Source organism: Trachypithecus francoisi, unplaced genomic scaffold, assembly GCF_009764315.1.
Source record: "Trachypithecus francoisi isolate TF-2019V2 unplaced genomic scaffold, Tfra_2.0 Lachesis_group16, whole genome shotgun sequence".
NCBI classification, from domain to species: Eukaryota; Metazoa; Chordata; class Mammalia; order Primates; family Cercopithecidae; genus Trachypithecus; species Trachypithecus francoisi.
In genome coordinates, this window is record NW_022681461.1 from 96,840,119 (window position 1) to 96,867,616 (window position 27,498).

The 27,498-nt window shown below is 59.9% G+C and overlaps 3 protein-coding genes and 1 long non-coding RNA gene across 5 annotated transcripts in view; 1 reads left to right on the forward strand and 3 right to left on the reverse strand.

The window, feature by feature from the left end:
• Window positions 1–8,338, reverse strand: part of KCNT1 (potassium sodium-activated channel subfamily T member 1) — a 92,085-nt gene extending 83,747 nt beyond the window's left edge. The window contains exon 1 of the mRNA XM_033238595.1: window positions 8,159–8,338. Coding sequence (XP_033094486.1) covers window positions 8,159–8,268 — 110 coding nt within the window. The 5' untranslated portion in view covers window positions 8,269–8,338. The remainder of the gene's footprint in view (window positions 1–8,158) is intronic.
• Window positions 8,339–11,035: 2,697 nt separating this feature from the next.
• Window positions 11,036–17,571, forward strand: SOHLH1 (spermatogenesis and oogenesis specific basic helix-loop-helix 1). The gene is made up of 8 exons (XM_033238779.1): window positions 11,036–11,155; window positions 11,433–11,567; window positions 12,134–12,281; window positions 12,967–13,088; window positions 13,766–13,959; window positions 15,403–15,616; window positions 16,527–16,597; window positions 17,164–17,571. The coding sequence occupies exons 1-8, from the start codon at window positions 11,091–11,093 to the stop codon at window positions 17,379–17,381; spliced, it is 1,167 nt and encodes a 388-aa protein (XP_033094670.1). The 5' UTR covers window positions 11,036–11,090; the 3' UTR covers window positions 17,382–17,571.
• A 6-nt stretch (window positions 17,572–17,577) lies between these two features.
• Window positions 17,578–19,056, reverse strand: LOC117099423. Of its 2 annotated transcripts, none has more exons than XM_033238780.1 (3): window positions 18,885–19,056; window positions 18,538–18,794; window positions 17,578–17,951 (listed from the first exon to the last, which is right to left on the reverse strand). In XM_033238780.1, exons 1-3 carry the CDS (start codon window positions 18,952–18,954, stop codon window positions 17,592–17,594), a joined length of 687 nt encoding a protein of 228 aa, XP_033094671.1. In that variant the 5' UTR covers window positions 18,955–19,056; the 3' UTR covers window positions 17,578–17,591. The 2 variants fall into 2 exon arrangements, 1 of the variants encoding a protein (XP_033094671.1); XR_004443807.1 differs by having other exon boundaries at window positions 17,839–17,925.
• A 3,016-nt stretch (window positions 19,057–22,072) lies between these two features.
• On the reverse strand, window positions 22,073–23,131 carry LOC117099424. Its single transcript, XR_004443808.1, has 3 exons — window positions 22,959–23,131; window positions 22,724–22,853; window positions 22,073–22,241 (listed from the first exon to the last, which is right to left on the reverse strand). It is a non-coding gene; the product is annotated as an uncharacterized LOC117099424 (long non-coding RNA).
• Window positions 23,132–27,498: the final 4,367 nt, after the last annotated feature.

The window sequence follows — 27,498 nt, forward strand, 5'->3', positions numbered from 1 at the left end:
CCCGAGAGATGGACTGGAAGCTGTCGCTGGCGGGAGACAGAGGTCTTCCTCCCAACGGTCCAACAGTCCCTTCTCCAAACACACGGGCAAAGGGAATCGCCGCCAATCAAGAGTGCATCACTATTTTCTCAGAATTTGATGAATTGTTTCAAAAATTAATCCTGAAGAACAGACGTGCAAGAACAGGCACAGTGGTTGTGAGGAGGAACAGAGAGGGCCCCCGTCTTCTGCTGCCAGCACCAATGTCCAGCCACAGCAGCTGACAATCTGCAGTCTGGCTCAAGAAAAGACAGAGCAGTGAGACACAGCAGAATACCTTGACCAGCTGAAGCCCACGTTGGAATCCAGGCTTGAGAAAGGAGGCAGGGGCACTCGTTGGTCCTATGGTATTGGGATAAGTGCAGCTCCAACTGTCCTGACTCAAGTTATGGCTGCAAATATCCTCCCCATTGTGTTGATGGAGAAATGGAGGCTGAAGAACTTCAGAAACACACTTGACCTTGTTCTTTATTTATCCTTGTTTATCACTTGTCCCCTTGCCTCAGGAGGGCCAGTGCTTGAACCCAATACCTGGCTCCAGCCTACGCTATCCAACGTGCCTTCTGTTGGATAAAATAAGATTAGACCCCACGCTGTAGCCCCAAACCAAGGACAAGATGGAAAGAAAATACAGAGAAAAGTGTTTAGAGCTGAGAAGACCTTTTATTTAATATCCAAAACCCATAAAACATCTATTGCAAGATGAATAGATTTATAAATGCTTCTACATCTGAACAGAAACAGTGCTGTTTAACAAAAGACATCACTGGCAAAAGGAAAGAACAAGCGACCAACAGGAAGAACATATTCGCAACAGCCTAATCATCAGAACACAGCCCTGTGCCTACAGGATCCGTGGAAAGGAAAACAATCTAGCAGAAAACATGGCCGGGTGCGGCGGCTCAAGTCTGTCATCCCAGCACTTTGGGAGGCCAAGGTGGGTGGATCAGCTGAGGTCAGCTGTTCCAACTTGGAACCTCTACCTGGGGACATCCTTGATCTGTGTCCAAGGAGGCCCAGGCATGGATTTTCATCACAGTCTCATGTATGAAGGCGAACATGGCAAACAGCCTGCACGTCCATGAATTCAGGAGCGGCTGACAGCTACAGCCAACACTGCTCTGTGAAGGCACAGGTCTCTGTGAGCCTGTGTAAGCCCGTGTGGATGCAACACTACACACACAGAATGACATTTAACGAACCCCATTTAAAAACTAAACACGACCTCTTTCCACAGAACCCTAAAGAGGAGGTGGGTTTCTCTGGGCACCCAGCTTGTAGGTGATCTAGAGACTATCCCCACACACTGGCAGCCACAGTGCTGGGGGCAGGGTGGGGTTCTAGGGCAGTGTCTCACCCATTGTACCTTGCAAAGTGAATGTATCATGCACGACGTGTGTTATGGCAAACGGAACAGCTAAGGGCTAAAAACGTCCTCCCCCAAAGTCCAGCATCACCAAGCCCTTATTTCTGCCCTGGCTGGGGCTCAGAAAGAAGCAAGGAGCCTGCCTCTCAGGATTAGCGTAGGAAGTCCTGGATAAAATATCCTTCCCCGCAAATATTTCTTTTAACATTGCTTGTGGCCCAGCATTGTGCCTCACCCCTGTAATTCCAGCACGAGGTGGGCAGATCACTTGAGCCCAGGAGTTCATGACCAGCCTGGGCAACATGGCAAAAACCTGCCCTACAGAAAAGTTATCTGGGCATGGTGCCTGTAGTCCCGGCTACTCAGGAGGCTGAAGTGGGAGGATCACTTGAGCCCATGAGGTTGAGGCTGCAGTGAGCCATGACTGCGCCACTGCACTCCAGCCTGGGTGACAAAGCTAGACTGTGTCTCAAAAAACAAACAAAAAAAAGATTGTGACTGTCTTTGGCTAAGGGAATGAGGTTTCTCTCCTAAAATACATTCTTGTTCACACTCAGTTCAAAATTTCCAGGAGCTGGGCGAGCCATGTTTGACAGAGACGTCAGGGGGGAGGGAGATGAGCACATGTAAGCATGTAAATAGGCACACGCATGCTGACGTGTGAATGAGCATGTACGTGCATGCAGAGGCATGTGCGTGAATATGTGCATGCAGGGGTGGATGGGTTTGCATGCATGCATGTACAATGTGCATGTATGCATACATGTACGTGGGCACGTGTATGCATGTGCACATATTGACATATGTGTGCATGCGCATGGATCTGTGTGCATGTGCCTGCATGTGCGTGGGCATCCCTACCCAGCCTTCAGGAGAGTCCCCCAGAGGCATAGCATCACCGTGGTGGGGGCGTTTGAGTGCTGGGCTTAGTGCCCAGCAAGTGCAAAGCTGCAGAACCTCTGCTGACCATGGCAGAAATACTCAATGCTTCCTTTGCACAATGATTAAAAAGTCAGAGCTGCTCAAGATGCCCAGGCAGCTGGGCAGGCAAGTGTCCTGGGTGACATCTCTCTTTAGGGGAGGGGCTTCTTGCCCATGTGAGGGTGGCTGCTCAGCGCCATCTCCTGAGATGCTTTAAGATCCAAAGTGAAAGCTCAGAACACGTGGATGAGCCGAAATCAAGCTGTAGATTTATCCAGACAGACTTTAGAGCAGCTTTCTCCCAGCCCAGAGGGAAGACAGGAAGGCCAGCAGCACAGTGGACACAGGGGCCTCCGGCGAGGCTGTGGGGGCCATCACCCCTGGACCCGTGCCCGAGGTTGTCGGGAGAAGCAGAAGCCTGGGCTTGGGCCAGACACCAGGCGAGCTCTTCTGCTGTCCCCACCCCCTGCAGCAGGCAGCAGTGTGCTGGTCACTCAGCGGCAGATGGCAAGTCCATCTCAGGGTCCTGGGTGCCTGGGACCCTTGGCTGGTCCTTCCCACAGGCCACACCCTGTTCTCCAGCTGTATCAGCCCACAGCCCCTTCCCCCGGCCACGCTGCGGCTGCTGGGAGGTGCTTGGTGACTGCACATGTCAGCTGTCAGTACCCTCGAGCTGGGCTGGCTGCTGGGGGCAATGGTCATCCTAGCAAGGAACACAGCCTGAAGCTGGCAGGGGACCCTTGGGGACAGCCTTGCTGGGATAGACAGCCTGAGGGTGGGGAGGCCATGGTGGGGGCTGCACCTGGAGGAGAAACCGCCCCTCTCCCACAGCTGTGGGAGGCACCACCGTGCCCCTGCTCATTCCCCCAGAGAACTGTGCCAGGTCCCTGTGCCAGGCACGCTGAGCACCTGAAGGCTGGCATGGCCTGCAGGAGTGCACTGGGCCTTATCTAGTCTTAATTTTTTTATTTTTTAAAATTTTTATTTATTTATTTTTTTTGTAGAGACAAGGGTCTTGCTATGTTGCCTAGGCTGGTCTCGAACTCCTGGCCTCAAATGATCCTCCCGCCTTAGCCTCCAAAAGCACTGAGATTGCAGGCATGACCCACCATGCCTGGCCTTGGGCCTCTCGGGAAACTGAGGCAGAAGTGGGGCTTCCATTTCCTCAGCACCAATGAACTCTGGGAGGGCTGGGCCACTTTAGGGAGGCCGAGGCACAGGGCCCCTGCTCCATCTAGGGTCCCATACCCTGAGCTGGCCTCATGCTCAGAAAATGACCAACTCACTGGCACTCCCAATACCTGCCCCAGCCCCAGCCCTCTCCCTCAATGCGGCTGGAGTCAGGAAAATCCACTGGAAAGCCACTGTGTGTGGTGGTCTGAGCCCTGGCTGTCCGTCACAGCTTGGGTCTGCCCTAGGCAAAAGCACTATTGGTACCTGTGAAGCACAGGACCTACTTGTGGCCCCAGGAGGGGGTCACAGGCAGATGGAAGCCCCCTTTGCCCCTCTGGTGGAGTGCCCCAGAGTGGCTACAAAGGAGAGGCCTGTGTGCCTTTCCTGGGCACTAAGGGGCCAGCTGTGTCTCAGCCTCCGAGGCCTGAGCGGTGCCTGGCAGGACACAGACAGGTGCCCCAGGGGGACGATGCCAAGCAGGAGACAGTGGCAGCTGGCATACACCGCACCCCGGCACTGTTGCGAGCGGGAGCCAGTCCCACCCCTGGGGGCCATGGGCCATGTGGCAAACATTAACACCATGGGAATCTTTCGACCGGGCAATTCCACTTTTAAGAATTCATCTCAGGGAAGTAACTGGACAAAAACTTAGCTCTGATGCGTCAACACGGGCTGGTGCGTGACAAGGAAAAGATGAACTGGCCGGTATGCAAGCTCCCGACGCCAACACAGCTTTGTAACACAGCTCAACGCAACCTCGTAAGGTCCATGCTAGCTCAACAGCACGCCGACACAGCTTTGTGGCCGTGCTGTCGACACGGGCTCAACACACCCTCGTAAGGTCCATGCTAGCACTCCCATTCTACAGATGAGGAAACTGAGGCCCAGAGAGGTGAAGTGACTAGCCAGAGCTGACACAGCTACTGCACTCGGGGCTGGGATGGACCAACCTCACAGACACAGTTCCCAGAGGCTCCTCCAGGCCCTCTGCTCCTCTGTGCCAGTCCAGACTCTGGTCCTGCAATGCCCTCCATCTCCTGATGCCCCCACCTCTGCTCCAGTGAGGCTACCGTCCTCTCCCACCTCCTCACCTTCTGCCCCGATCTAGGGAGCAGCTGGAGGCCCCCTCTCAAGGAGTGTCTTCCAGGGACCTACCCCAGGAAGCTCGCGGCCTCTGCCCTGCCACTGTCCCCTGCAAACCTTTTACACTTGCCAGTTACTAATACTGGTCTCACCTCCCTGGGCCAATCGCAGCCTGGCCTCAGTTCCAGCCCCGCTGGCTCACTTCCAAGTTCCACAGATGGAAGCAGGTCTGGGTGAACATGGGTGGCCTTACCCACACACACAGCTGGGAGAGATCCCAAGACACGAAAGATGCCCATTTAACCGGGTCTTGGCACCCAGCCACCTGGCATGGGCATGCCAAGTCCAGCCTGCCTTTCCCCAGACTCATGACTGGTGACTTCCAGGTCACACAAGCGGGCTGACAGGCCCCACACATCCTCCTCCAGCTCTCACACACGTGCCCAGGGTGTGCGTGCCTGGCTCACGGCGCGCCCAGGTTCACAGGCACACACAGCAATTGTGTTTCGGTACATGATACCCGTTCAGTACCCTTCACCCATGCACGGCTGGGACACACTTGGATAAACTTTCCTGTTGCAGAGAAACCTGGGATTGTTTGTGGGAGACACAGAAGTACCACCCCTCCCAGAGCTGGTGGCACTGGGGGCAAAGCCTGCAAGCTGGCATCCCTGGGAAGCAGGACACAAAGCGTCAGGGGAGAGCCCGAGACGCCCCCCAACACCCTCCGAGGGCATGAAACGGCCCCACAGCAAGGTCCCGCTGCTGCCACGCCCGGCTCGTCCCAAGTAATTTTTTTGTATTAATCTAGAGCTCCCCGTGCGGTGAATGAACCAGACCAGCACACTTGGAGGCTGCCGGGTGCAAGGACACAGGCCACACACAGGCCAGCCACAGGAACAGAAGCAGAGGCCCTTGTGGGGACCCTGCTGTTCCCTTCTCACTCACCTCTGTAGCCTCCTGAGCTGCTACTGTGGCCACTCCAGGGCCACAGTAGACCCCTGAGTTCCCCGTGGCCCGAGCCGTCCCTCCTGCCGGCCAGTGCTGGGCGGTACCTTGGGCTTTCAAACCTTTCCCATGGGCCCTGAGCTACTTCCTGCTGCTGAAGGCACTGCTCCCTAATATGGGCCTGGAAGGCGGGCCACGACCTTGGGCCAGGCATTTACCCTGGCAGGATGCCAGGGCCCGATCCCCTCAGGGCCTAGAGGGTCCCAGGCCCACCCTGGAGCAGGGCTGCTGGGAACTCGTATTTCCAGGAAGGGCCTGGCCGGGGCTCTGATGCAAAGTGTGCTGGGCAGGGGGTGGGCACTTGCCAGCTCTGGGGCCACCAGGGCTCCTGGCCCCTCCCTCTCCTATAACAGCTGTCATCCCCAGGGCCTGTGGGGAGACAGCTGAGGGCCTGGGACTCCATGGTATGGGGGTGGGAGCAGGGCGCCTGGAGGCCAGAGAGGGGGCCAGAGGCCGGAGAAGATCCCTGCCACTTGGAGGGCCAGGAGCTCCTCTCTGGAGCCCCACTTTCTGGCCTGGTGGCCTCGGGGCTGACTCTGGGACGCCACTAGCATGGAGCTGGGGGTTTGAGCTGGGGCACTGGTGTGGGGTGGGGTGTCCCAGCACCTCCTGCCCTCTCTGAACCACAGCACCAAGGCTGACATCCTCCAGCAGCCAGGAAAGACAGAGGCCTGCTCAAGGCCTGGCACCAAGGCCAATGGACTTCAGGACCCAGGTTCTGACCACGCTGCTGCCTGGTGCCCTCCTCCCCACGTGAGAGGTGGTGTGGAAACCTGCCCCGTCGAGCTCCCCCACCACCAGGCAGCACGAAGGTTCTTTTTTCTGCAGCTGAAGCCACCTGACTGGGCCGCAAGCCTTGGCCTCACCTGGAGCTTAGCTCCCCTCCGAGCCCAGTCAAGCCCAGGTCCTGCTCCCTCCCCAAGCCTGACTCTCCCTGGAAGGCTCTCACCTGGCCCACCTGACATCCCCCCCAGTGCTGGCAGCTGCTCTGCCTGCAGTGTGATAGGGAATCTCTGTTGCCACGGAGGTCAGCTCAGTCCAGCGGGGAGGAGGAGCTGTCTCGGGCGGGTGGGCAGGGCCAGTTGGGAGACACAGGTGTCTGGAAGGACCCAGCGGATGAGGCCTGGAGCTAAAGGCCAGACCCTGAGGACACAGTCCTGCTGTGTCTTCTAGAGAAAGTCAGGCCCAGCAGGGCAGGTAATGATGGCCAGAGAGGGCAACACTAGGCCGGGGCGGGAGATGGTAGGGGCCGGCCAGCCCACAAAGACGAGGACTATCCAGGACCCCCTCGGAGTCCTTTCCTCTGTGCCTGACAGGCATCCCCCAGATGGCCCCTCAGAGCACATCCAGGCTGTGCCCACTTCCCAAGGACATCGTCAAGTCACTGTCCACCCTCAGAGCACCTGCTCCTCACCCACGCTGTATCCCAGATTCCCCCGGGTGCCAGGCGGATGCTGTGCCTGCCTCTTGATGCTGGGAACCTCCTCTCCAGCCTGGTCCCTCACCAGAGGCAGCCCTTAAAGACTATCTGCCCCACCCCCTCATTTTACACATGGGGAAACTGAGTCCCACAGCACAAACGGGCAGCAGCACCAGGCCTCCCACTCTCAGGTATATGCTCTTCCGCCCCCTTCTCTGGCCTCAGGACAGCCTGAGACTGGGCAGAATCTAGAAGAAAGGGCTCTGTTCTGCCGGGGAGGGGCTCGCCCAACACAGTGACCGGCTCTGCACAGGGTCCCCTGGAGTCTGGCTCTGGGGACAGGGGGAGGGGCAGACCTGCCTGTTTTTAAGGGCTGAGGGAGGTGGGAGAGGACGGGGAACCAGGACCCTGGGGCACCCGCCACTCAGGACTGTCCCACTTGGCTGCTGGTCCGTGCCTCTGCACTGGTCACTAGGTGGGCGAGAGCCATGTGGCATCCCAGGACACTGCACAGGGAACAGCTGGCTCCAGGTCACCTGAATGCCCTTTTCAACTGACCCTCTCCTCCCAGGGACGGGCCAGCAAGGAGAGAGGAGTCACTAGAACACAGGACCCTGCCCTCACCTGACAGCCACTTAACCCACTTCCCACTGGGGGCTGTTCTTCGGAAGGTTGCCCTGGACACCCCCTACTGTCTGGGGTAACCTCGTCGGGCACCCCACCCTGACCAAGCACTGCCACGCCACACAAAAGGGATGGAACCTTCCTCCCCACGCTGGGGTAGGGGAGGGGGCTGGGGGGGTGGAAGGCCCTGCACCGCCCCCAACCTCCCTGCCACTTTCCCCACCTGGGAGATGCTCAGGACCCCCATCTAGCCATGGCCGCTCCCCCCAGCTTCTTACCAGATCGAGGACAGATGGGGACGGACGCTGCTGCCTGGGTACCTGCTATTTGTTAGAGAAAGCGAGGCCCACCCTGAGGGGCGCCCCTCTTCCCCAAGGTGGTTGGGAGGGCACTCGCGGGTCCTGGGGAAGTTGGATGGCCCTGGGAATGGCGGGTCCTGCAGGGTGCGGGAGCCTGAGGGGGAACTTGGGGGTCTTAGGTTAGACCGGGGTCTCCCCGCGTGGGGAGGGCGCAGCAGACCGTACCTGGTGGTGCATCGGCCGTCGTCGAACTCGAAGGTCCGGTTGGTGTAGCCCCCGCCGCGCGCCTCCCGGTAGACGCCCCCTGGGCTACGCGCCCCGTCGGGGGACGGCATGCGGCCCGGCAGCTCGGACCCGACCCGAGGAAGAACCGAGTAGGAGCCTCCACCTTCTTCCCTCGCTTTGCCCTGAAAAACATTTTTTTTTCCTCGCAGATTAGCAAGGAAAAAACGCCAGTTCCAGGGTCGGGTGCGGGCGTCTGTCCGCGCGCGCCCCCTGCCGGCCGCGCCGGGACCCGCGGCGGCTCTGGCCCAGGCTGGGACGGGGGTTGGGGGTAGGCGGGGGTCGGAACGGGGAGGGTCCAGGGACCCGTCCCCACTGCGGCCCTATGAGCCCTCAAAACCCCGAAAAACAGAACGGGGTTCGTTAATGGCTAGAAAAGCCCAACCGCGCGGCCACCCGGCCCTACATCCCTGGGAGGGCTCTGTGTTGGGCGGCGGCTTGGGGGGCTCTGGATCCTTTGCAGGCAGCAGGGCACATGCGCTGCTCTGGCCGCCAGCTTCCGGCCGCCAAGCCCAGGCACCGTCACCACCTCCCTGCTGTGCTGCTCTGCCCTGGTCAACACTGGTCACTCAAGACAAGCCAGGTTCAAGATGACTCTCCCCCACCCCCCACGCCCCCTGTCCGTGGGCACCACAACCTGGGCTGGGGGAGAGGGATGAGGGCATCCCGCCCTGTGCTCTCACCCGCACGGCACGCACAGCACCTTTAGACGGGTGAGGAGGGGTCCCAACTTAAAATGCTGCAGCCCAACGACTGGGAAGCAGAGGGTCCCCCTGCAGGCCCCCTCTCCCGTGCACGTGCTCACACTGTTGCACATGCGTCACCCTGGCTCAGATGGCCTCACACAGAGCTCTGGAGAGCTGCGATTTCTGTCCCCAGACCTTTGTTGGTTTGCAGTGCGGACCAGGCCCCTCACTAAGCCAGGACTGTGCCCACGAGGGGCAGGGGGAGGGCCAGGTCCATTGGGAGGGTGCATGGCATGTACTTCCTGGACCCTGGCCTCCCCAGTGTCTCTCCGGAGTGTCCTTCCCTGTTTCTCTAGGAGGCAGCCAGCTGAACACGGATGCTTTTGGGGTGGGGGTGGGGAACACTCAGGGAGGTCTAGGATGCTCCTAAGCCCCCAGCAGAGGTTCAGCCTGTGCCCCCGCCACACAGCTCATGGGCATCTTGAGGGTTTTTCCTCAGGTCCCTAGAGAGGCTGGTGCTGCTGCTGAGGTTCTACCACCCCGGGGCAGGTGCAGCCAGGGCAAGATGGTGGCCTTTCTGCTAACACCCTCCTGCCTGGGGAACTCAGAAAAATCACCACTGAGAGTCCACACCGTGTGCATCTGTGATTAATTAGCAGTAATTACACGTGTTGTCAGCGGCAGGAGACTTGCAGGTTTGATGACATTCCGAGGGCTTTAGGGAAACAAAAACTTGGCCCCCTCTGCCACTGAGGAGCCCCAGATCACCAGCCCGTCCAGCCCTCCCTGGCCAGGGGCAGGGCTGGGAGAGGGCCCAGGTCCCCGAGAGCTTTTGCCTTCCTCTCCAACCCGGTCCTCCATGTCTGACCTGCAGCGGTGGCTGAGCCGAGCAGGGATGGAGAGACCACCTTATATTACATAACCTCCCTCTGCTCCAAACACTCTTTGCCCATCTTTGGTCCAAAATTCAGGATGTCAGCCTGAGGCCTAGAGCCACGCCTTCTCCACAGGAGATTGGGGCACCTGGGGCAGACGCCCCCTATGTGGTGGCACCTGCCCGGGTTCCTTCTTGCCGCCCCTCTCAGGAAAAGAGCCCTTGCCACCCACCCTATCTCCTCTAGCTACGGACCTCAGCATGAGCCCAGCCATCCACTCCACCTCCTCTAGCTATGGACCTCAGCACCAGCCCAGCCAGGGATGTCCTCCCGACAGTCCAGCCTCACCCCCCACCCCTGTCCCTTCTGCTTCCCTGAGGGCCACCCCCACCTCCGTGAAAGAGGAAGAGTCTCCACCTCCCCCTTCCCTCTGTCATCCCCCCAAAAGTATTTACCGGAGGACTCAAGCCCAGCGCAGGGCGGCTCCTTGAATTCAGCCAGGAGGTGAAAAGAGACCTGGCGCCAGAGCTTTCTGGGTTTGGATGGGGAGGACCCCCAAGACCCCGCAGAAACCTGCTGATAGTATGAGGGGTCGAGCTGGGGCCCCAGGGCACGAAGCGGGGGCGGTGCCTGGACAGGGCCAGGGGAAGGGACAGACGGCTCTGAGGGTGCCCGGCAGAGCTGAGCGGAAGAGCGCGGATGATGGTGGCCGAGGGGTGGGGACAAGATGCCCCTGGCTCTGGGCGACCCAGCAGGGTGGATGGTGACCCTATCCTGAGGCGCAGTACCCGCAAGGGCACGAGATTTGCGGGAAAAGGCAGGCGTGGGCGACTGGGGAGCAGGCGGGTACCCTTCCCTGTCCCTGTGTCCCCCAGGCCTGGGCTAAACGGCTCAGCCCAGCCCCCCCACTCCCACCATGGGCTGGGCTCCTAAGGGCAGGGCCAGCCTCTCCAAAGTGCCCGGGGCGACGAGACCCTCGCATAAGTAGGAACCAAGGCGACCCCCGGGAAAGTAAGGGTGGAGGCAGGGCCACCTGGGCTGGGGCCCTTTCCCTGGCGTACCGAGGACCCGGGTATGGAGTGGGTGGATCCTCTGAGTCCCTTTCCAGCACCTTTGCAGGAACGCGGGTCACATGGGCCCCGGGCTGGATGCGTGGGGAGCGCCAGAGCGCATGCGCCGTGGGGGCGGACTGCGAGTGGGGGTGGAGGCGGGCTGGGTGGAAAGCACGTGGCAGGTGGGCAGAGCACACGTGAGGGGGCGGGGCTGCCTGCGGAAGGGGCCGTGCGCGTGGGGTCGCTCCGCAGCTGTGAGTTCATGGCGTCCCGGTGCTCCGAGCCCCACCCGGAGGTCTCCAGAGTCCCCACCGTCAGGGGATGCAAGTGAGGAATTGGGCTGGGGGCCAAGGGTGTGGGGGCCCCAGTCCTGTACCCAGGGGTGCTTCCGCAAGTCGCCGGGCTCCACTCCTCTTGGCCTTCCTGGGGCAGAGCCCTGGACCCTGGGGGAGGGGAAGGGGTGCAGAGAGGGCCGGGTCGTGTCCCTACGTGACCCAGGTCTTGGCCTCCACCCGCATCCCAAAGACCCCCATTCTGGCATCTGGGACTCCCGGTGGCCTTTTCTGGGGTTCTGAGGACCTGGTGTTCTTGGCTCTCTCGACAGCGGCTCCTCCCTGTCTGGTGCCCTCTCCTGCTGCGAGGGCTCGCCCCAGGGCTCCGGCCAGCCCAAGGCCCCTACGGTGGCCGAGGGTCCCAGCTCCTGCCTTCGGCGGAACGTGATCAGCGAGAGGGAGCGCAGGTGAGTGGCCGTGCCTCCCAGAAGTCGGGGCGCTGTAAAGGGGTGGAGCGGGTGAGATTAGGTTTGTGGCTGCCACCAGGTGTCAGGCAGCCGGGAGGGGCTCGTGGCCTGTGCCCAGTGGAAGGACAGACTGCACATCTCCAAGTAAACCAGAAAAGCCACGTTGGGGGACATCCTGCAGCCCTTCTTTGCCCTGAAGCCTTGGGCTGGTGAGGCTGTGCACCTGTGACCCTCTGCACTTCTGCCTGCCTCTGACCATCTGTCCTCTCCACACCACAAAGCAGCCATGGTTTCGGCCTGGGCTGGACAGCCTGTCACCGGGACCCAGGGGTCAGGCCCAGGCTGTGCTCTGATGTGGATCTCGGGGCTTCAGACCACGGGGACAGCTCACAGTCATCTCGTAGCTCACTCTGCCCCGGGGCAGCTCTCAGTTGTCTTGTAACCCCGTCTGCCTGGCAAGCCCCCAGGGTCTCTCTGATAGGTTCTAGTGGTTGCTGTCCCTTCTGGGGGAGGCCGGGAGGACCCAGAGATGCTTCCAGACATGTTTGTTTCTTGACCGGAACCAGGAAGCGGATCTCGTTGAGCTGTGAGCGTCTGCGGGCCCTGCTGCCCCAGTTTGATGGCCGGCGAGAGGACATGGCCTCAGTCCTGGAGATGTCTGTGCAGTTTCTGCGGCTTGCCAGCGCCCTGGGGCCCAGCCAGGAGCAGCATGCTGTGAGTTGTAAGGGTAGTCGCCGTCAGTCCTCTGGCATCACGGTGATTGGGACATCTCACCACCCTGCAGGCAGCGCGTCACCTGTCATGCGCGTCTCCCTCAGCCCCCTCAGCCTCCATGACTAGAGCAGGCCACATTTTCAGCAGGGCCCTTCCTGATTCATTCAAGTCCTACCTGTTGTTATTCCCTCCCTGGAAAGGAGCAAGTCTTCCCTTCCAGTCCTCATGTGCCACTGAGTCCTGTTCATTGATGGATTAGCCAGATGCTCTGTGCCAATTTGGGGGAGAGTTGGGGTCCCCTGATCCTCCCTGGCTGAGCACCCCCTAGATCATTTCTCTGCACGTCCCCAAGAGAGGCTCCTGTCCCCTCTCCAAGGCCCTGGGGGCTCTGGCTGAGCCCGTGAGTGCTGGGGTTGAGGACCTGCTTGGGGAATGAAACTGTGTTGTCATCTGTGACAGCATTTGCAGTGAGGCCCTAGGTATGCACAGCCTGATTCAGGAATGGTGGGGTCTTTCTGGGATGGGACCTCAGTCTCGTTGTCAGCCTGTACCCTCGCCCCCAAGTCGCAAGCAGGGACCAAGCTCATAGTGATCCTCCAGGCCCCGGGCTAGCAGTCTAGCCACAGTTTCTTGGGTTTCCCAGTTGACTCCCTGTCTTTGTTTTACTTGTTTATTTGAATTTCAGATTCTTGCTTCCTCCAAGGAAATGTGGCACTCGTTGCAGGAGGACGTCTTACAGTTGACGCTGTCGAGTCAGGTTCCAGCAGGCGTGCCAGACTCTGGGATGGGAGCGTCTGACGGGACTCGGTTAGTGTCTCCTGGGGCTGCTCTGCAGGGCCAGGTGACCCTGGGAGCAGCAGACCCAGAGCCCCTGGCATGTCCTTGGGAGGGTGTGGCCTGGAGGCCCGGCTTGGCCTCCACAGGTGGTGACCTGCCCAGGGCCCTGCCGACTCAGGTGGCCAGGTGTGAGGTGACCAACACAGGCGAGCTCCAGGAAGGGGACCGCTGTCGACAGAATCGAGGGCCTGGGCTGGCATGGAGGTGGGAGGTGGCCGGGAGGAGTCTCTTTTGCTTCTGTGTGTGGGGGATTTGCAGGTGGTCAGTGAGGTGTCACAGTCCACCCTATGGGCAGCTTCAGGAATGGAGTTTTCTGAAGTCAAGATAATTTGGTTCTTTTCAGAATGGCAGCTCCCCAGGTTAAAGGACTATGTGCATATTTTGTTTAAATGTACCCATTTTACCCCACAGTGGGCTGGGGCATGGGGCTGGTGGCTAATTAGCTGTGGAAGAATCTAGAACCAGGGGAGTTGGGCAGAGGGAAATTGGGCAGGCAGCTGTGGAGTGCAGAGGCTGGCTTGGTGGTAGGTGGTGCCTGGGGTGTTCTGGGGACGGGTCCAGCCCTCTGCTCCTGAGGTGGGTAGGTGGGTCAGCTTTCCAGGGGGCTGGGGGTAGACCCAGGATCTTCGTCACGTTGCTCCTTTTAGAACTCCAGATGTGAAGGCATTTCTGGAACGTCCTTGGTCCCGGGATCCGGCATCGGCCGGCCCAGAGCCCCTGCCCCACGTCCTTGCGTCCTCCAGGCATTGGGACCCTCCGAGCTGCACGTCCCTGGGCACAGACCAGTGTGAGGTCCTGTCGGGGCTGTGCCAGGTGCGGGGTGGGCCGCCCCCTTTCTCAGGTGAGTCCTGGGTGTTTGTGTGGGGGGTGCCTTGTCCTGGGGAGCCCGGACAGGCTGTGCTTTACTCCTAAGAACAGCGGGGGCTGTTTGCAAACAGGAATTCGAAGTTTTCCCAGGCTCTTGTGTTGGTGAGAAACCCAGGTGTTGAGGGCTGAGCTCGATTCAAGGCCCCCGGGCGTGCCTTCTTTTTGTGGGAAGAAGGATGTGTGCTCTCGGGAGGGAGTAAGTGTGGCTGAGGAAGGGAGAGTCCCGGCCAGAGGCCACCCTGGGGCTGTTCCCTCTGTCCTGTCTCCTCCTGGGATCTCCCTGTGCTCCAGGGAAGGGAGGGCCTGACCTCCTCCTCCCTGGGTCCCTGGGTTTGTTGGGAAGCATGGGGATGTAGAGGGACTTGGCCCCATCCTGATTACTCTCTGGGTACCTGGGTCTGCAGGAAGCTTCGGGACGTAGAGTGACTTGGCCCCATCCTGGTCACTTCCTGGATATCTGGGTCTGCAGGAAGCGTGGGGGATATAGAGGGACTTGGCCCCATCCTCGTCACTCCCTGGGTCCGTGGGCCTGCGGGAAGTGTGGGGACGTAGAGGGACTTGGTCCTGTCCTGGGTCTCTGGGTCTGTGGGAACTGTGGGGATGCAGAGTGATTCGGCCCCATCCTGGCTGCTCCATCCAGCTTTGCGGCCCTGCTTCCTCCACCCGCCTGTGGCTGGTATGTTTTGGATGTGGCCAGAGATCTGTTTTCCCCAGGGTACCCCATCTGCTCCTCCGCCTATGCTGCTTGCCCATGGCAGGAACTGTCATTGGGGTGAGCCAGGGGCCCGAGGCCTCCCAGCTATTCCCTCTGCCACCCGGGGCCTTTGTCCCTAATGCCACCCACAGCTGAGCTCTGGTGCCTCTGTGGGTGGCCCTGCAGGGCGTCTCTGATGACCGAGTTCCCCTCGGCCCCCATGGTGCCAGTGTCTGGAAGTCGCCAGGTGCCATGAGAGGCGGGGCTGTGCCTTTTGGCTCCCCGTGAGTGAGGCTGTGGCCGGGAACAGTCTTGCGGTTGGCAGAGCTGGTGGCAGAGCTGGGGTCATCAGGGCATTCCAGAAACCCATCAGCCAGTCATGGGGAGGGAGCAGATCTGAGGGTAGAGCTTGAGGTCCGGGAGGCAGCGCTAAGAGGGTCCCCAGATCCGAGCCCCTTGCAGCTGGCCAAGCCAGCACCCGCTCTAGGAAGCCCTCGGCCCCCAGGTGTTGGGCACCCCACCTCTGGGTGTTCATCTTCTCCCTGTTTACCCTTCTGCCACCCGCTTCTGAGCTTCCTCTCGTGTCTCCCTGCTGCAGGGTGCAGGCAGCAGGGCAGGTACTCCGTCAGCGTTAGTGGAGTGAACCCTTGAGTTGCGAGGTTCTCGGGGGAAGCCTGTGCGGCCGGACAGGGAAGGTTGACCCGCATCTGACTTTTCTCCCAGAACCTTCCAGCCTGGTGTCGTGGCCCCCAGGCCCGAGTCTTCCTAAGGCTGTGAGGCCACCCCTGTCCTGGTCTCCGTTCTCGCAGCAGCAGACCTTGCCTATGATGAGTGGGGAGGCCCCTGGCTGGCTGGGCCAGGCTGGGCCCCTGGCCATGGGGGCTGTACCTCTGGGGGAGCCAGCTGAGGAGGCCCCCATGCCTGTGCAGGAGGCCAGGTGAGTGACCAGGCGGTGTGCATGCCTGTGTGTGCGTGAGCGAGCATGTGTGTGTGAGCCTGCCGTACCTTCCTGTCCTGCCTAGGCCCCCTTTGTTAGCATCTGGAAGCTTCTGTCCCTGCTTCCTCTGTGCCTGTGGGAGGGAGGCCAAGGCCACAGCCCAGGACAGGACCAGCCAGCCTTGCCGTGTGGCTTTTTTTTTTTTTTTTTTTTGAGACAGAGTCTCGCTCTGTCGCCCAGGCTGGAGTGCAGTGGCCGGATCTCAGCTCACTGCAAGCTCCGCCTCCCGGGTTCATGCCATTCTCCTGCCTCAGCCTCCCGAGTAGCTGGGACTACAGGCGCCCGCTACCTCGCCCGGCTAGTTTTTTGTATTTTTTAGTAGAGACGGGGTTTCACCATTTTGGCCAGGATGGTCTCGATCTCCTGACCTTGTAATCCGCCCGTCTCGGCCTCCCAAAGTGCTGGGATTACAGGCGTGAGCCACCGCTCCCGGCCGCCGTGTGGCTTTCTAATGTGTGTTTCTGGAAACACTTTTGTCTTCCTAATTGTCATTTGTTTTGGTTGATAGTAAAATGAGTTTGTGTTTCCTGAGCACATACCAGCTGGGGTGTGGGAGGGGGAGGGGAGGGGGAGGGGAGGGGACAAGATGAGCGAGACTGCGGCTGGAGAGAAACCGGCAGAGATGCTCTGCAGGACGGATCGGGACCTGGGAGAGCCGCTGACCGGAATCCTCAGCGGCGGTGGCTTCTGCACTTCTCCCCACTGGGCAGGGTGGAGCCCGTCAGGAGTGGCGTCTAGATGTTTGCATTTCAAGCTGCCTTTGCAGGACTTGGGACCCAAATGTTTCCTTGAGCTTCAAGGCCTGGGTCCACTTGTGGCCACTAAGGAAGGGCTTCTTGCCCTTCCTCAGGTCTCTGTTGGGGTCTGATGTGGAGGATGGGACGTCCTTCCTGCTGACTGCCGGTCCCAGCTGGTGGCCAGGTGAGTGGGGCCCTGGGTCCTGGGCTGGTCCCCCTGCATCAGCACCTGACATGAGCTGGGGAATTGGGACTCAGGCCCAGCGTGTGTGACGCGGGGTCCTAGGGTCTGTGAGCTCCCGTTTTCTCCTCCGTTGGTGCTTAGCTATTGGGCAGTGCTAGCATTGAGTGTCATAGGTAATATGTGAGAGAGTGGGTGAACGTGATGTGGACGACCGTGCGTGAGAGCTGGCGGTGTGTGGAGCCCTGTATTCTTCTCGACCACGTGTCGGTGAGGCCTCTGGTCTAGCCCGTGCTGGCCGGCAAAGGTGTATGGCCCTGTCATACGGCGTGTGTCCATTCCATTTAGGATTTAGTGTTGGGGAGTCCCTTCCTGGTTCTGGTCCAACAGGTGTCCTGGGTCTGGGGCCGCCAGGTTTGAGCTCATCTACTTTGTCACAGCCTCTGCGCAGCAGGGACAGGGCAGGGCAGATGGGCTGAGGTGGGAGCTCTGCTCCTCTGACCCCACCTGTCTGCCTCAGGCTCCCAGAGTACCTGCCTGCCCTGCCGACATGTCCTGTTTGCTTCCAGGGTCCCTGGAAGGCCGAGGAGGCAGTGGCCCTGCATGGGCTCCAGCTGAGAGCAGTCCACTGAATCAGGGAGAGCCAGGCTTCCTAGGGAACCCTGAGCCTGGCTCCCAGGAGCTCCAGGACAGCCCTCTGGAGCCGTGGAGCCTGGATGTGGACTGTATAGGCCTGGCCCTGAAAGACGAGGTGGAAAGCATCTTCCCTGACTTCTTTGCCTGCTAGCAGCCGGGCTGTGGAGAGGAGGCAGGCAGGGCCGGCGGATCTGGAGCCGCGTGTGTCCCTGTCGCGTGCTTGGGCATTTTATTTTGGGTTTGGGTTGCAGCTGCACCCTAATTTGAGTGAGGCTTACAGGCTGTGACAAGAGGATACTGAATATTAAAGAGAGAAAGCAGTTTTCCTGGAGGAAGCAAAACCCGTGTGGCTTCTGTGTAATTAGTCCGATTCATTGGGCAGATTGCGCCACCTCCGTTCAGCGTGCAGGCAGCTGCTGGGGATTTTGTTCTGCAAAGTTCGCAGCACTGCGAAATCCGGGAATAACCCAGTCCTGGTGCCCTGGGGTAGGGGCGCTCTGGGTCCTGCTCCCTGGAGGCGATGTGGCCTCACAATCTTGCTGCATAGAGGTTGCTGTGTGAGCTGCTTTTCCTGCTCGGTGCCACTCAGAGCTGCAGGGAGGGGAGTCCTTTCGGAAGAGCCTGCTGTCCTCTCCCGGCCCGGGGGGCTCCAGGGGAAGGGCTGGATTCCACCTCCACTGCTGGTCACCTCTGCACTCACTGTGCGTGGGGAATGGGGACCCTGGGCAGAGGTCACCAGGCCTCCGTGTCTGGTCCTGTTCCCAGCCCTACACCCTGAGATCTGGAGTGGGGCTGGGTTACTTCGGGGGTGGGGGCAGGTTACTTAGAGGAGGAGCCGAGCTCTTTGGATGATGCTTAGGTGCCCACCTGTTTTTCAGCCACAGCACAGGTGGTGCTGGCCTCCGACCCCAGATGATCGAGCTCACCCTGCTATCCCCATCTGGAGACACTGGCTCCAGGTCCCATGTGACCCCCCGCTGGCCAGGGCAGTGTTCCAGGGGCCAGTGCAGTCTCTGTGCCCCAGGTAGAGGAAACAGGTTTGAGCGTGGGCTCAGAGCCCCACCAGGCTGCAGCCCTGTGCTTGCATGCAGCCGCCCCCGCAGCCAGCCAGAATGTTCCATTCATTCCTCTGAGTCATTCAGACAAAGGCTGAGGAGCGCCTGCCGTGGGCAGGAGGCTAGGAGGCTCCAGGGAGCAAGTGCCATGCAAACACCAGGCTGTGGGTGGCGGGCAGACCCCAGAGGAGAAGGGGGTAGGGGGCTTTGGTGAGGGGCCCAAGGCCATCAGGACCAGCTCTGAGCACCCACCGTGGTCCCTTGGAAGGAGGTCCAGGTCCAGCTGGATGCCTGAGACGTGGCTGTCAGCTGCAGAGCAGCATCCTTGGGACGCTGTGGCACCGGGCACTGACAGCGCATGTTGCTGAGACCCCGGGGCAGAGGCGGAGGAGTCTTCAGACATCTGGTGGACAGAGTGGTGGTCGGGGCCCAGCCGGGAGCATGAGGCTGCTCTTCCGTGTCCTGCTCCTTAGGGTTCGACTCAGGCTGCCAGATTTCAAGAGTGTCTCCTAGAAGACCATTGTGTTCACTACTGGACTACTGTAAAGCAGTAGCTGAGACTGGGTGGTTGAGGAAGAAGAGAGATTTAGTTGGCTCACGGTTCTGCAGGCTGTACGGGAAGCGTAGTGCCTTCTGCTCCTGCAGAGGCCTCAGGAAACTTCCAATCATGGCAGAAAGCAAAGTGGGAGCAAGCACATCACATAGAAAGAGTGGAAGCAGCCGGGCGCGGTGGCTCGCGCCTGTAATCCCAGCACTTTGGGAGGCCGAGGTGGGCGGATCACGAGGTCAGGAGATCGAGACCACCCTGGCTAACACGGTGAAACCCCGTCTCTACTAAAACTACAAAAAAAAAAAAAATTAGCTGGGCGTGGTGGTGGGCACCTGTAGTTCCGGCTACATGGGAGGCTGAGGCAGAAGAATGGCGTGAACCCTGGGGGCGGAGCTTGTAGTGAGCCGAGATCACGCCACTGCACTCCAGCCTGGGCGACAGAGCGAGACTCCGTCTCAAAAAAAAAAAAAAAAAAAGAAAAGAAAGTGGAAGCAAGAGAGAGGAGGGAGGTCCCAAACTCTTCAACAACCAGATCTCACGTGAACTGACTGAGGACTCACTCATCACCAAGGGGCTGGCACTAAGCTATTCGTGAGGGACCTGCCGCCATGATCCAGTCATCTCGCACCAGGCCCCACCTCCAACACTGGGAATCACATTTTGACATGAGACTTGGAGGAGACATCCAGGCTATATTACCGTGTGTGCATGTTTATATTACCGTGTGTGCATGTTTACATTACCGTGTGTGCATGTGAGTGCACACGTGTGTCCGTGGGTATGCACAGCTCCATGCTGGTATTCGGGTGTGTGCGCGCCCATGTGTTGCTGTGCATCTGTGTGTGTCCTGTGTTGGTGTGTGTCCATGTTTGCACTGTTGCCATGCGTGCACGTTTGTGTGCTGTGTTGCTGTGTGTTTCTGTTCCCATGTGTTGGTATGCATGTGTTTGCACTGTGCAAACTGCATTGGTGTGTGTGCACAGGTGCTTGTGCTAGGTGTTGGTGTGTGCATGTTTGTGTGTAGTGTGCACTTCGTGTGCATGTATGTGTAGTGTTGGTGTCTGCATATGTGTGTACTGTGGTGTGCGTGTATGTTATGTGTGCACTGTGGTGTGCATGCATGTTTGTGCACTGTTGGTCTGTGTGCATTGTGTGTGTGCTGTGTTGGTGTGTTTGCATGTATTTGTGCTCTCGTGTGAACATATGTGTGCACTGGTGTGTGCATGTGTGCACTGTTGGCAGTATGCGTGTGTGCACTGTACTGGTGCCTGCGCATGTATGTGCACTGTGTTGGTGTGTATGCATGCGTTTGTGCTCCCATGTGTGTGGCATGCGTGCATGCCTGTGTATGCACTTTGTTGGTGTGTGTGCATGTGTGAATTGTGTGTGGGTGTGCATGTGTGTGTATACCCGTGTGTGCTGGTGTGTGTGTGCATCTCAAGTACAGGCCGGTGCCCTCTCAGGAGGGTGGGATATTGCTGGCCTCCGAGGTCCTGCTCAGCAGCCCCGTGTGTGCTCCCGTCCACCCCATGCCCATTGCCTCTAGGAGCTGGGGGTGGAGACAGTGAGCTTGTGCTCTGATTCCGCCCTGAGCCTAGCAGGGAGGTGACTGAGCATGAGCTGCCCTGGTGCTGAGGCTAGCGCCTGGCCCTGCTGCTGTGAGCTTCTGGTCTACGAGGCAGGAGGGGCCTCAGGGAAGAAGTAGCACTGGCTTCTTGGAGCAGATGGACAGGCCTTGCCTTACCAGCTCTGCCAGGCTCCCCTCCACAACTGGGCTTCAAAGTCAGAGGCCTCACTGTAGACAGGTGCTGGCAGGCGAGGAACAGGGCCCCATCTCAGGGCAGACAAGTGTCACCCATGTTCACAATGACCCTGAGGCCCAGCCTGGCTTGTGAGGTGAGAACAGCGATTGATTAGCAATGCCTGTCCCAGGAGTGGGAGAAGGAGCTTGGAGCTGCAGGGGTCCACCCTGCCCCAGCTTCTGCTGTCCTGTGGTCTCTCCCTCATGTCATGGGACTGTGGACAGTCCGTTTCTTTTGGTCTTTTTGTTGCATCCTGGGAGGGTTGGAGGCTTCCAGCACTCCCCTAGGCTGGCTGTGCCAGGGTCTGGCCTCTTTCCTTTGGGCTGTGATGGTGGCAGCCCAGGGGACCTGGAGGGGGTTGTCTGGGATATCACTGGAAGCTGTCTCCTCTCCCCAGCTGTGCACCGGACATGGCCTGCCAGGGCCTGGTAGGAGCCTGGCCGTGGTTGCTCCTGGGGTAAAAGGAGCAGGTGGGAGTTGGGGGTAGCCATTCCTTGAGCAGGTCTCTCTCCCCGCCCGGCACGAGGCCCTCGCTCCCCTTTCTTTCCAGAAACTTCCAGAATCTTCCTGACTCCTGAACTTCTCTGGCCTTTTCTTTCGACCCTCATCAGCTGTCCTTACAGTGGTCCCCGGCACCCAGGTCATGGCTTGTGTGTGTCTCTCCTTGGCCCACAGTGAGTGAGCAGCCTCAGTGCTCCTTAATGCCCGGGGGCTCCTTGGAAGAGGAGGCCAGAGGAGAGGATGGCACACCTTGGACCATTGAGGCGATTTGGGGGAGGTGCTGGGTCACATGAGGGTGGGGTGAGAGGTGGGGTCCAGGGAGGCCCCAGAAGTGAACTCTGATGCCTATCTGAAGGGTCTCCACTGACAGGTTTTGGGGCTGGCAGTGGGAACCAGTGTGCAGACAGGAGTGGGGTGCCCTCCCCCTGCCTGCCCTCAGCTGTCTCTGAATCTCTTCACCCAGGAGGTGCAGGAGGCCCCCAGCTCCGAGACGCCCGTGCTCACCTGCCCTCCTGGGAGCCACATCCTTTCCAGGCGTCCACGCCGGGGTCGTGCCTGGTTCCCTGAGGTGAGGGGCAAGGTGGGCAGGTGTATCAGTCCCTGCTCACGCTGCTATAAAGAACTGCCCAGGACTCGGTAATTTATTAAGGAAAGAGGCTTAATTGACTCACAGTTCAGCATTGGCTGGAGAGGCCTCAGGAAACTGACAAATTATCATCCTTCTTCACATGGTGGCAGCAGTAAGGAAAAAGGCAGAGCAAAGCGGGAGAGAACCTCATAAAAAACCATCAGATCTCATGAGAACTCACCATCACGAGAATAGCGTGAGGGTCCCCGCCCCCTGATTCCATTACCTCCCACCGGGTCCCTCCCACAACTCGGGGGGATTATGGGGACTGCAATTCAAGATTTGGGTGAGGACACAGACCACGTCAGTCAGGTCCAGGTTCATCTCCGTGCACAGCCTGAGTAGGAGTGGGCAGGTGGGCTGCCTGGAGGACCCCCCAGGGCTGTGGGCTGGATGCCCATCTGCCTGAGGGTGGCCAGTGTGGCACCTTAGGAATGGACATCTGAGTCTGGGAGGTGCAGGATTCTGTCCTTTCCTGAGGGTGAGGGAGGTGAGAGGGGGAGGCCGGCGGTGGGTGGGTGTCGGGCTCGGGCTGTGGCAGAGTCCCCATTCATACCTGGGCCCTTGGACGTCTCAAACATAGGAGGGGAACATTCGGGCCTGGCCCTTGGCCCTCACTGTCCCTTCCCTGCTCCCCTGTTACCTCTGCCATCCCCAAAGTTCAGGCCTCCGTCGGTGGCACCCTTGAGTGCCCCTTGCCCGAGGCCCTGCCTGGCCTGTGAGTTGTTCCTTTGGCTCTGCCTTCCGGGTTCACCCACAACCCCTGACCCAGCTGGCAGCTGGGCCAGGCTTAGTTCTGCCCTGTCCCGGATGTGGCCTGCGACGCAGCCTCGCCAATCCCATCTCTCTTCTGTCAAATGGGCTTGGTAGATGGGAGGAGCGAGAGAGTGGATAGAGGTAAATCACTCAGAGTAGTGTCTGACGCTAGGTAGACACCTCATAGGGTTTCAGACTCACCTCTGGGAGGATTTCTTGAACTGATGAATGTGCAGCCCCGGATGCAGGCAGAGGGCTCCATTCCCCCCAGAGGTTTTGTTGTCGCAGCTGCATTGAGATGGAATTCACATCTTATACGACCGGGTGGTGTCTGGAGGCACCGTCCAGGGCCGTCAACATACTGCACACATCGCCTGCTTCTCCACACCCCTCACCACCTCCATGGCCCTTGCCACCTCCATGCCCCATCCCTCACCTGCGTGGAGGTGGCAGCTGCCTGCCTGGTCTCCCTGCGCTATCCTGGGTCTACAGGATGCTCTCCTCACGGTGTCCAGCATGAGCCCGACATCACGCACATGACAGTGTCACCTGCTTTTATAAGTATGTCCAGGCTCCACCCATCTCCTTGGCTTGTGCAGTCTGCAGGGTCCTGGGTGGCCACAGAGGGGACTGATCAAGAAGGTGGCCTGTGATAGACACATGATCGTGTCACAGTGATTAACAATAAGGTTGTGCTTGACCTGGGAGCGGCTTCTGGCTGGAGGGATTGTGACCCTGCAGGACGGGGGTCCAGCCTTGCTGACATCGAGCAGTGGCTTCCAGGGGATGCCTTGGCCCCCCAGGGCAGCTCCGGAGGGCTGACAGCCATACCCACCCTCAGCGCTATGGGATTTCCTGGCCTGTTGGTCCCCAGAAGCGTGGTTACCGTACCATTGAGGCTCCCTTGGCTCCAGGAAGCAACGTGGTCACCTCCACTCTGTTCAAGCCAGTCCTGGCCTCCCTGGATACCACTGCTGGCTCCTCCCTGGAACCAGAGAGGCCCTGACACCCAGCCCTTGACCCAGGGGGCAGCCCTGTCCTGCTGTCTGTGGGCTCTTAGAATGCTGAAGCCCCAGGAAGCTGCAGAAACTTCTGGTCTGCATTGGGACCGCCTTCCTGAAGTGTGACCCACGGACCCCTTTCTGAGAGAAGACACTGGGGGAGTGGGGGCATCGGGAGGGTCTGGGCTGGTCCTTCCCTGGGAGGCCACCAGCTGTTTCCCATCCTCTGGCCAGGAGTGGCGGGAAGGCAGGAGTGTGGCCGGTCAGACATCACCACCCTGGTCAGCCTGGGAGGTGGGCACTGCTGTGTCCCCGGGTTACATGAAGGAGAAACAGAAGTGGGGCTCCCTGGGGTACATTTTGGGAAACAGAGCTTGGAGGGATCGGCGGGGCCCCAGGTGAACCCACCGGCCTGTGGGGCCCAGGCCTCCCTGGAACCTGGGGTGTCAGCCTCTGCTGTTCTGTTCTTAAGCACAGCCTGGCCCTGAGGGCAGGGAAGGCCTGGGCACCTTCCACTAGCTCTGGGACAAGATGCTGAGGTTGATCCCTAAAGCAGTGAACTAGGGCAGGCCCATATGTTGACCCAAGAAGGGGTGGCACCTCCTTTTGGGCTCTGTGCCTCCCCAGTCCTGGCCCCCACAGGGGACCCACCACCTCAGCCCTTTTCTGCCCAGTGGCGTTTCCCCGACAGCCCTGACAGCCAGAAATCTCGGTGCTCCTTCCTGCCTCCCTTTGCCGTCCCGCCCTGGCCTCACCTGCCCACCTTGCCCCCACAATGGTTAGGATGGACATGCCCACTTTTCCATGCTGCACGGCTGGTGGGCCCAACCCGAGAGGCACAGTCCACTCGCGGTCAGCAGGCCGTGGCCCTCCACATGCTGGTCACGGCGCTGGCCGGGGGCATCTTCCACTGGGAGGGGTGAGGGTGTGGGTAGTGCCAGTGGTGAGGCGGTGGGGAGGGTGCTCCACTCACCATGGAAACTCCCCCGGCTGTCAAAGGGGCCTGGGCGCCAAGGAAGGGGGCGTGTCCACAAGGACTGAGGTGGTCGCCTGGTTTTTATCCAGGGCCAGGACCCTCCCCCTGCCCCCAGGGGGTGTACTCAATGGTGCCAGCTCTAAGGAAGGGGGGTTCTGGGTCCTCCCTGAACCTCGTGGAGTATCGGGGTCTTGGCCTCTTGGGGTGATGGGAGAGATGTTTCTGGATCAATGTGAGTTTCCTCATTCCTCTGCTAACTTAAGGGAGATTCCAGGTTGGACCAGAAGGGTTAGCAGGATGGACAGATGCTCTGTGTCATCCACAAGGGGGATGGCAGCTGAAGCCACAAGGGATCACTCCTTGGAGAGGTGGGCTTTCCTCAGTGAGTGTGACGGTCAGTTATATCTCCCTTGCTTGCCTGTAGCCCTCCAGCCTGAGAGGCAGAGATGTCGGCCAAGGCAGGCCACGGGCGGGCGGAGTTGGGTTTGTGCCAGAGCTGGCTCCTGCCCACCTGGCCACCCCCTGGGGAAGATGGGGACAGACATGGGCCAGCCAGGGGCAGCCTTTATCTGTGGCCTGCCTCTGCCCGGGGACAGGCCATGGGATCTGCGCTTTCCTTTGCTGGGTTTTCTGAGTGATTTGTTGCTGCCCAGCCTCCCCTCGGCTGTTCTGATCACTGCTCCTAAAGTGTCCTGTGTCTGTGTTTGGGATGGATCTCAAGGCCCCAATGACAGCACAGTGGCCACCAAGATGCAGATGCTTTTTGGCAAAGACAGTGAACTTTGGACCTTGAGGTCTGCCCTGGTCAGGCCCCCAGGTGCCTTTCTGAGGAACAGGAGCTGGGCTGAGGGCCTGGGGCTTCCACCAGGTCAGACACAGCCAGGCCAGGCTCCCCTGTGCAGGCAAGACCTTTCCCAGCCACCACAGTTTCAGGGCCACCCTCCCTGTGTTCCCACGGATGCACATCTTGCGGCTGCTGCCCCCAAAGACACAAGCCCCGAGCTTCACAGAGACATGAACGGGGCCTGTGCTTGTGTGCACTGTGGGCCTGGCTGGGGGTGAGGCCGGGGAGGGGTTCTTCAAAAGGATCATGAGCGGCACAGCACACACTGAGGAAGAGGCCTCGGCTCCTGGAGCCTTGGCACCGCTGCAGGGGTCTGGGAGAGGCCCATCCACCAAAGGTCCTCTGTCCCTACTCCTCCTAGAGCACAGCTGTGCAGGGCTGTCTGCAGCCTGGGGCCCAGGCACTCCCCCTGCAGTGACCAGGAGCCCCAGGGCTGCCCTTTTCAGTTCCGGGGAGCCAGCCAAGGAGCGCCAAGGCCACCCGGGAGCAGAGCTGCCCACCACAGGTAGAGGCAATCTGGTTTCCCATGCACAAATCCCTCGGGGACCCTCCAGGGCTCCTGGTAACTAGATCCACTGAGGAGCTCCGACTCACACCCCTTCACCGCCCTGCTAACCTTCTTCCCCAAAAGTCCCCTCATGCTGGCCCACCCTGGGTCACCCCACCCCCAGCTCACCCTACACCGGGTCACCACAGCCCCCGGCTCACCCCACCCGTGGTCACCGCAGCCCCAGGTCACCCCATTCTGCACTTGGTGTTACCTCAGCCCAGAGGCTTTCTGGGGGACGTGTCCCCAGCACCACAGGCTGGAGTCTGACCCTCCAGGAGCGTTTTTGAGGAAGATGGGGGTTCAGGTGGGAGTTGGCGGGGGAGGGTCTCCCTCCTGTGAACCACTGGCCACTTTACTGGCGTTTGCCTTATAAATGGGGTGGGGTTGTCAGGGGTAAAACCCCCCATCACATCTTTGGTGCAGTTCTGGGGTCCCGGGTGAGAGGAGTGGGAGCTGTGACCTTGGGGGGAGTGGTTAAAGAACAGCCCTGAGGGTCTTCCCAGAAGGGGGTGATTCCTCTCAGTGGTGTCAGGGCCCAGCACTCACCAAAGGGCCATCCCCATCGCCCCCCTGTCCTTTTATGGGAGGGTCTGATGGCCAAAATAGGGCCATGATCCCTGCTGCAGACACCTGTGGGCCCAAGTGGGAAACGCCCAAGGCGTGCATGCAGTGTTGGGGTCTCATAAATGCCCTTCCCAACAGCACCTGCCTCGCCCCGACCTGGTTGGGCTTAGCTGGTGGGGTCACGCTGCCCGGCACCCCCATGCCTGTGACACATGGCCATAAACATGGGTGAACCAAGGTAGGAGCGAGTGGGGGGATGCAGGGGCCCCAGTCGGCTGCCTCTTGTAAAGTGGGGACCCGTCATGCCCTCCAGGCGGGGGGCTCTGTGATCGATTTCCTCCTTAGAGGGGACCCAGCTCCCCGAGGTGCACCCGGGTGTCCTCCTCACCAGGTGCTGCTGTCTCTGGAATCAGGATTTCTGAAACCACCTTCAGCAGGGCCATGGAGCGGCCCCTAGCTCTCTGATGGTGAGATGGGGTCTAATTCTCCTCATTCTTCTGCCCCCTTCCCGGGAGAGTGTTGGGGTGGAATTGGGGTGGAATGGAGCCGTGGGTGGTCTGGCTGCTGAGGCTGTGTTGTGCCTGGGCACTGCCCGCCATGGCCCTTCCCTGCCAGGATGGGACAAGCAGCCATGTCCTCAGGTGGCTGGGAGCAGCCCTGGGCTTCTCTGTGTTGCATTCATGGCCCAGCCCTGGGGTTTCCTGGGGGCTCCAGGGTCCTGGGCACAGCATGTTCTCAGAGAACGCGCTTCAGGACCTGGAATGGGCCGTGCAGTCTGGAAGCTGATTCAGCCCAGGAACTGGGCTCAGAGGGCACTTTGGTGCCAGGGCAGGGAAGGGACTCGTTTTTCCTGGGGTGAACTGCCAAGTCCATAAGCTGGGCTGTCCCTTCCCTTCTCCTCCAAGGGCCCGTCCCCCAGCAGGGCCAGACCCCAACCACATAAGAGCCCTGGGCAGGGGAGTGGGGCTGAAGGAAGGTAACTAGTAGGGCAGCCCCTTCAAGGGGCTTGCAGGGTTACTCGAAGGGTGCACAGGTCTGTGT

Coding starts and splice junctions, on each gene's coding strand:
- SOHLH1 (XM_033238779.1), top strand. CDS start 11,091: ATGGCGTCCCGGTGCTCCGAGCCCCACCCGGAGGTCTCCAGAGTCCCC. Junction 13,089..13,765: donor GGAGCGTCTGACGGGACTCG/GTTAGTGTCTCC, acceptor TGCTCCTTTTAG/AACTCCAGATGTGAAGGCAT. Junction 16,598..17,163: donor CGGTCCCAGCTGGTGGCCAG/GTGAGTGGGGCC, acceptor GTTTGCTTCCAG/GGTCCCTGGAAGGCCGAGGA.
- LOC117099423 (XM_033238780.1), bottom strand. CDS start 18,954: ATGATTGGAAGTTTCCTGAGGCCTCTGCAGGAGCAGAAGGCACTACGC. Junction 18,795..18,884: donor CCCGTACAGCCTGCAGAACC/GTGAGCCAACTA, acceptor ATGGTCTTCTAG/GAGACACTCTTGAAATCTGG. Junction 17,952..18,537: donor CCTCCTTCCAAGGGACCACG/GTGGGTGCTCAG, acceptor ACCTCTGCCCAG/GGTCCCCATTCCCCACGCAC.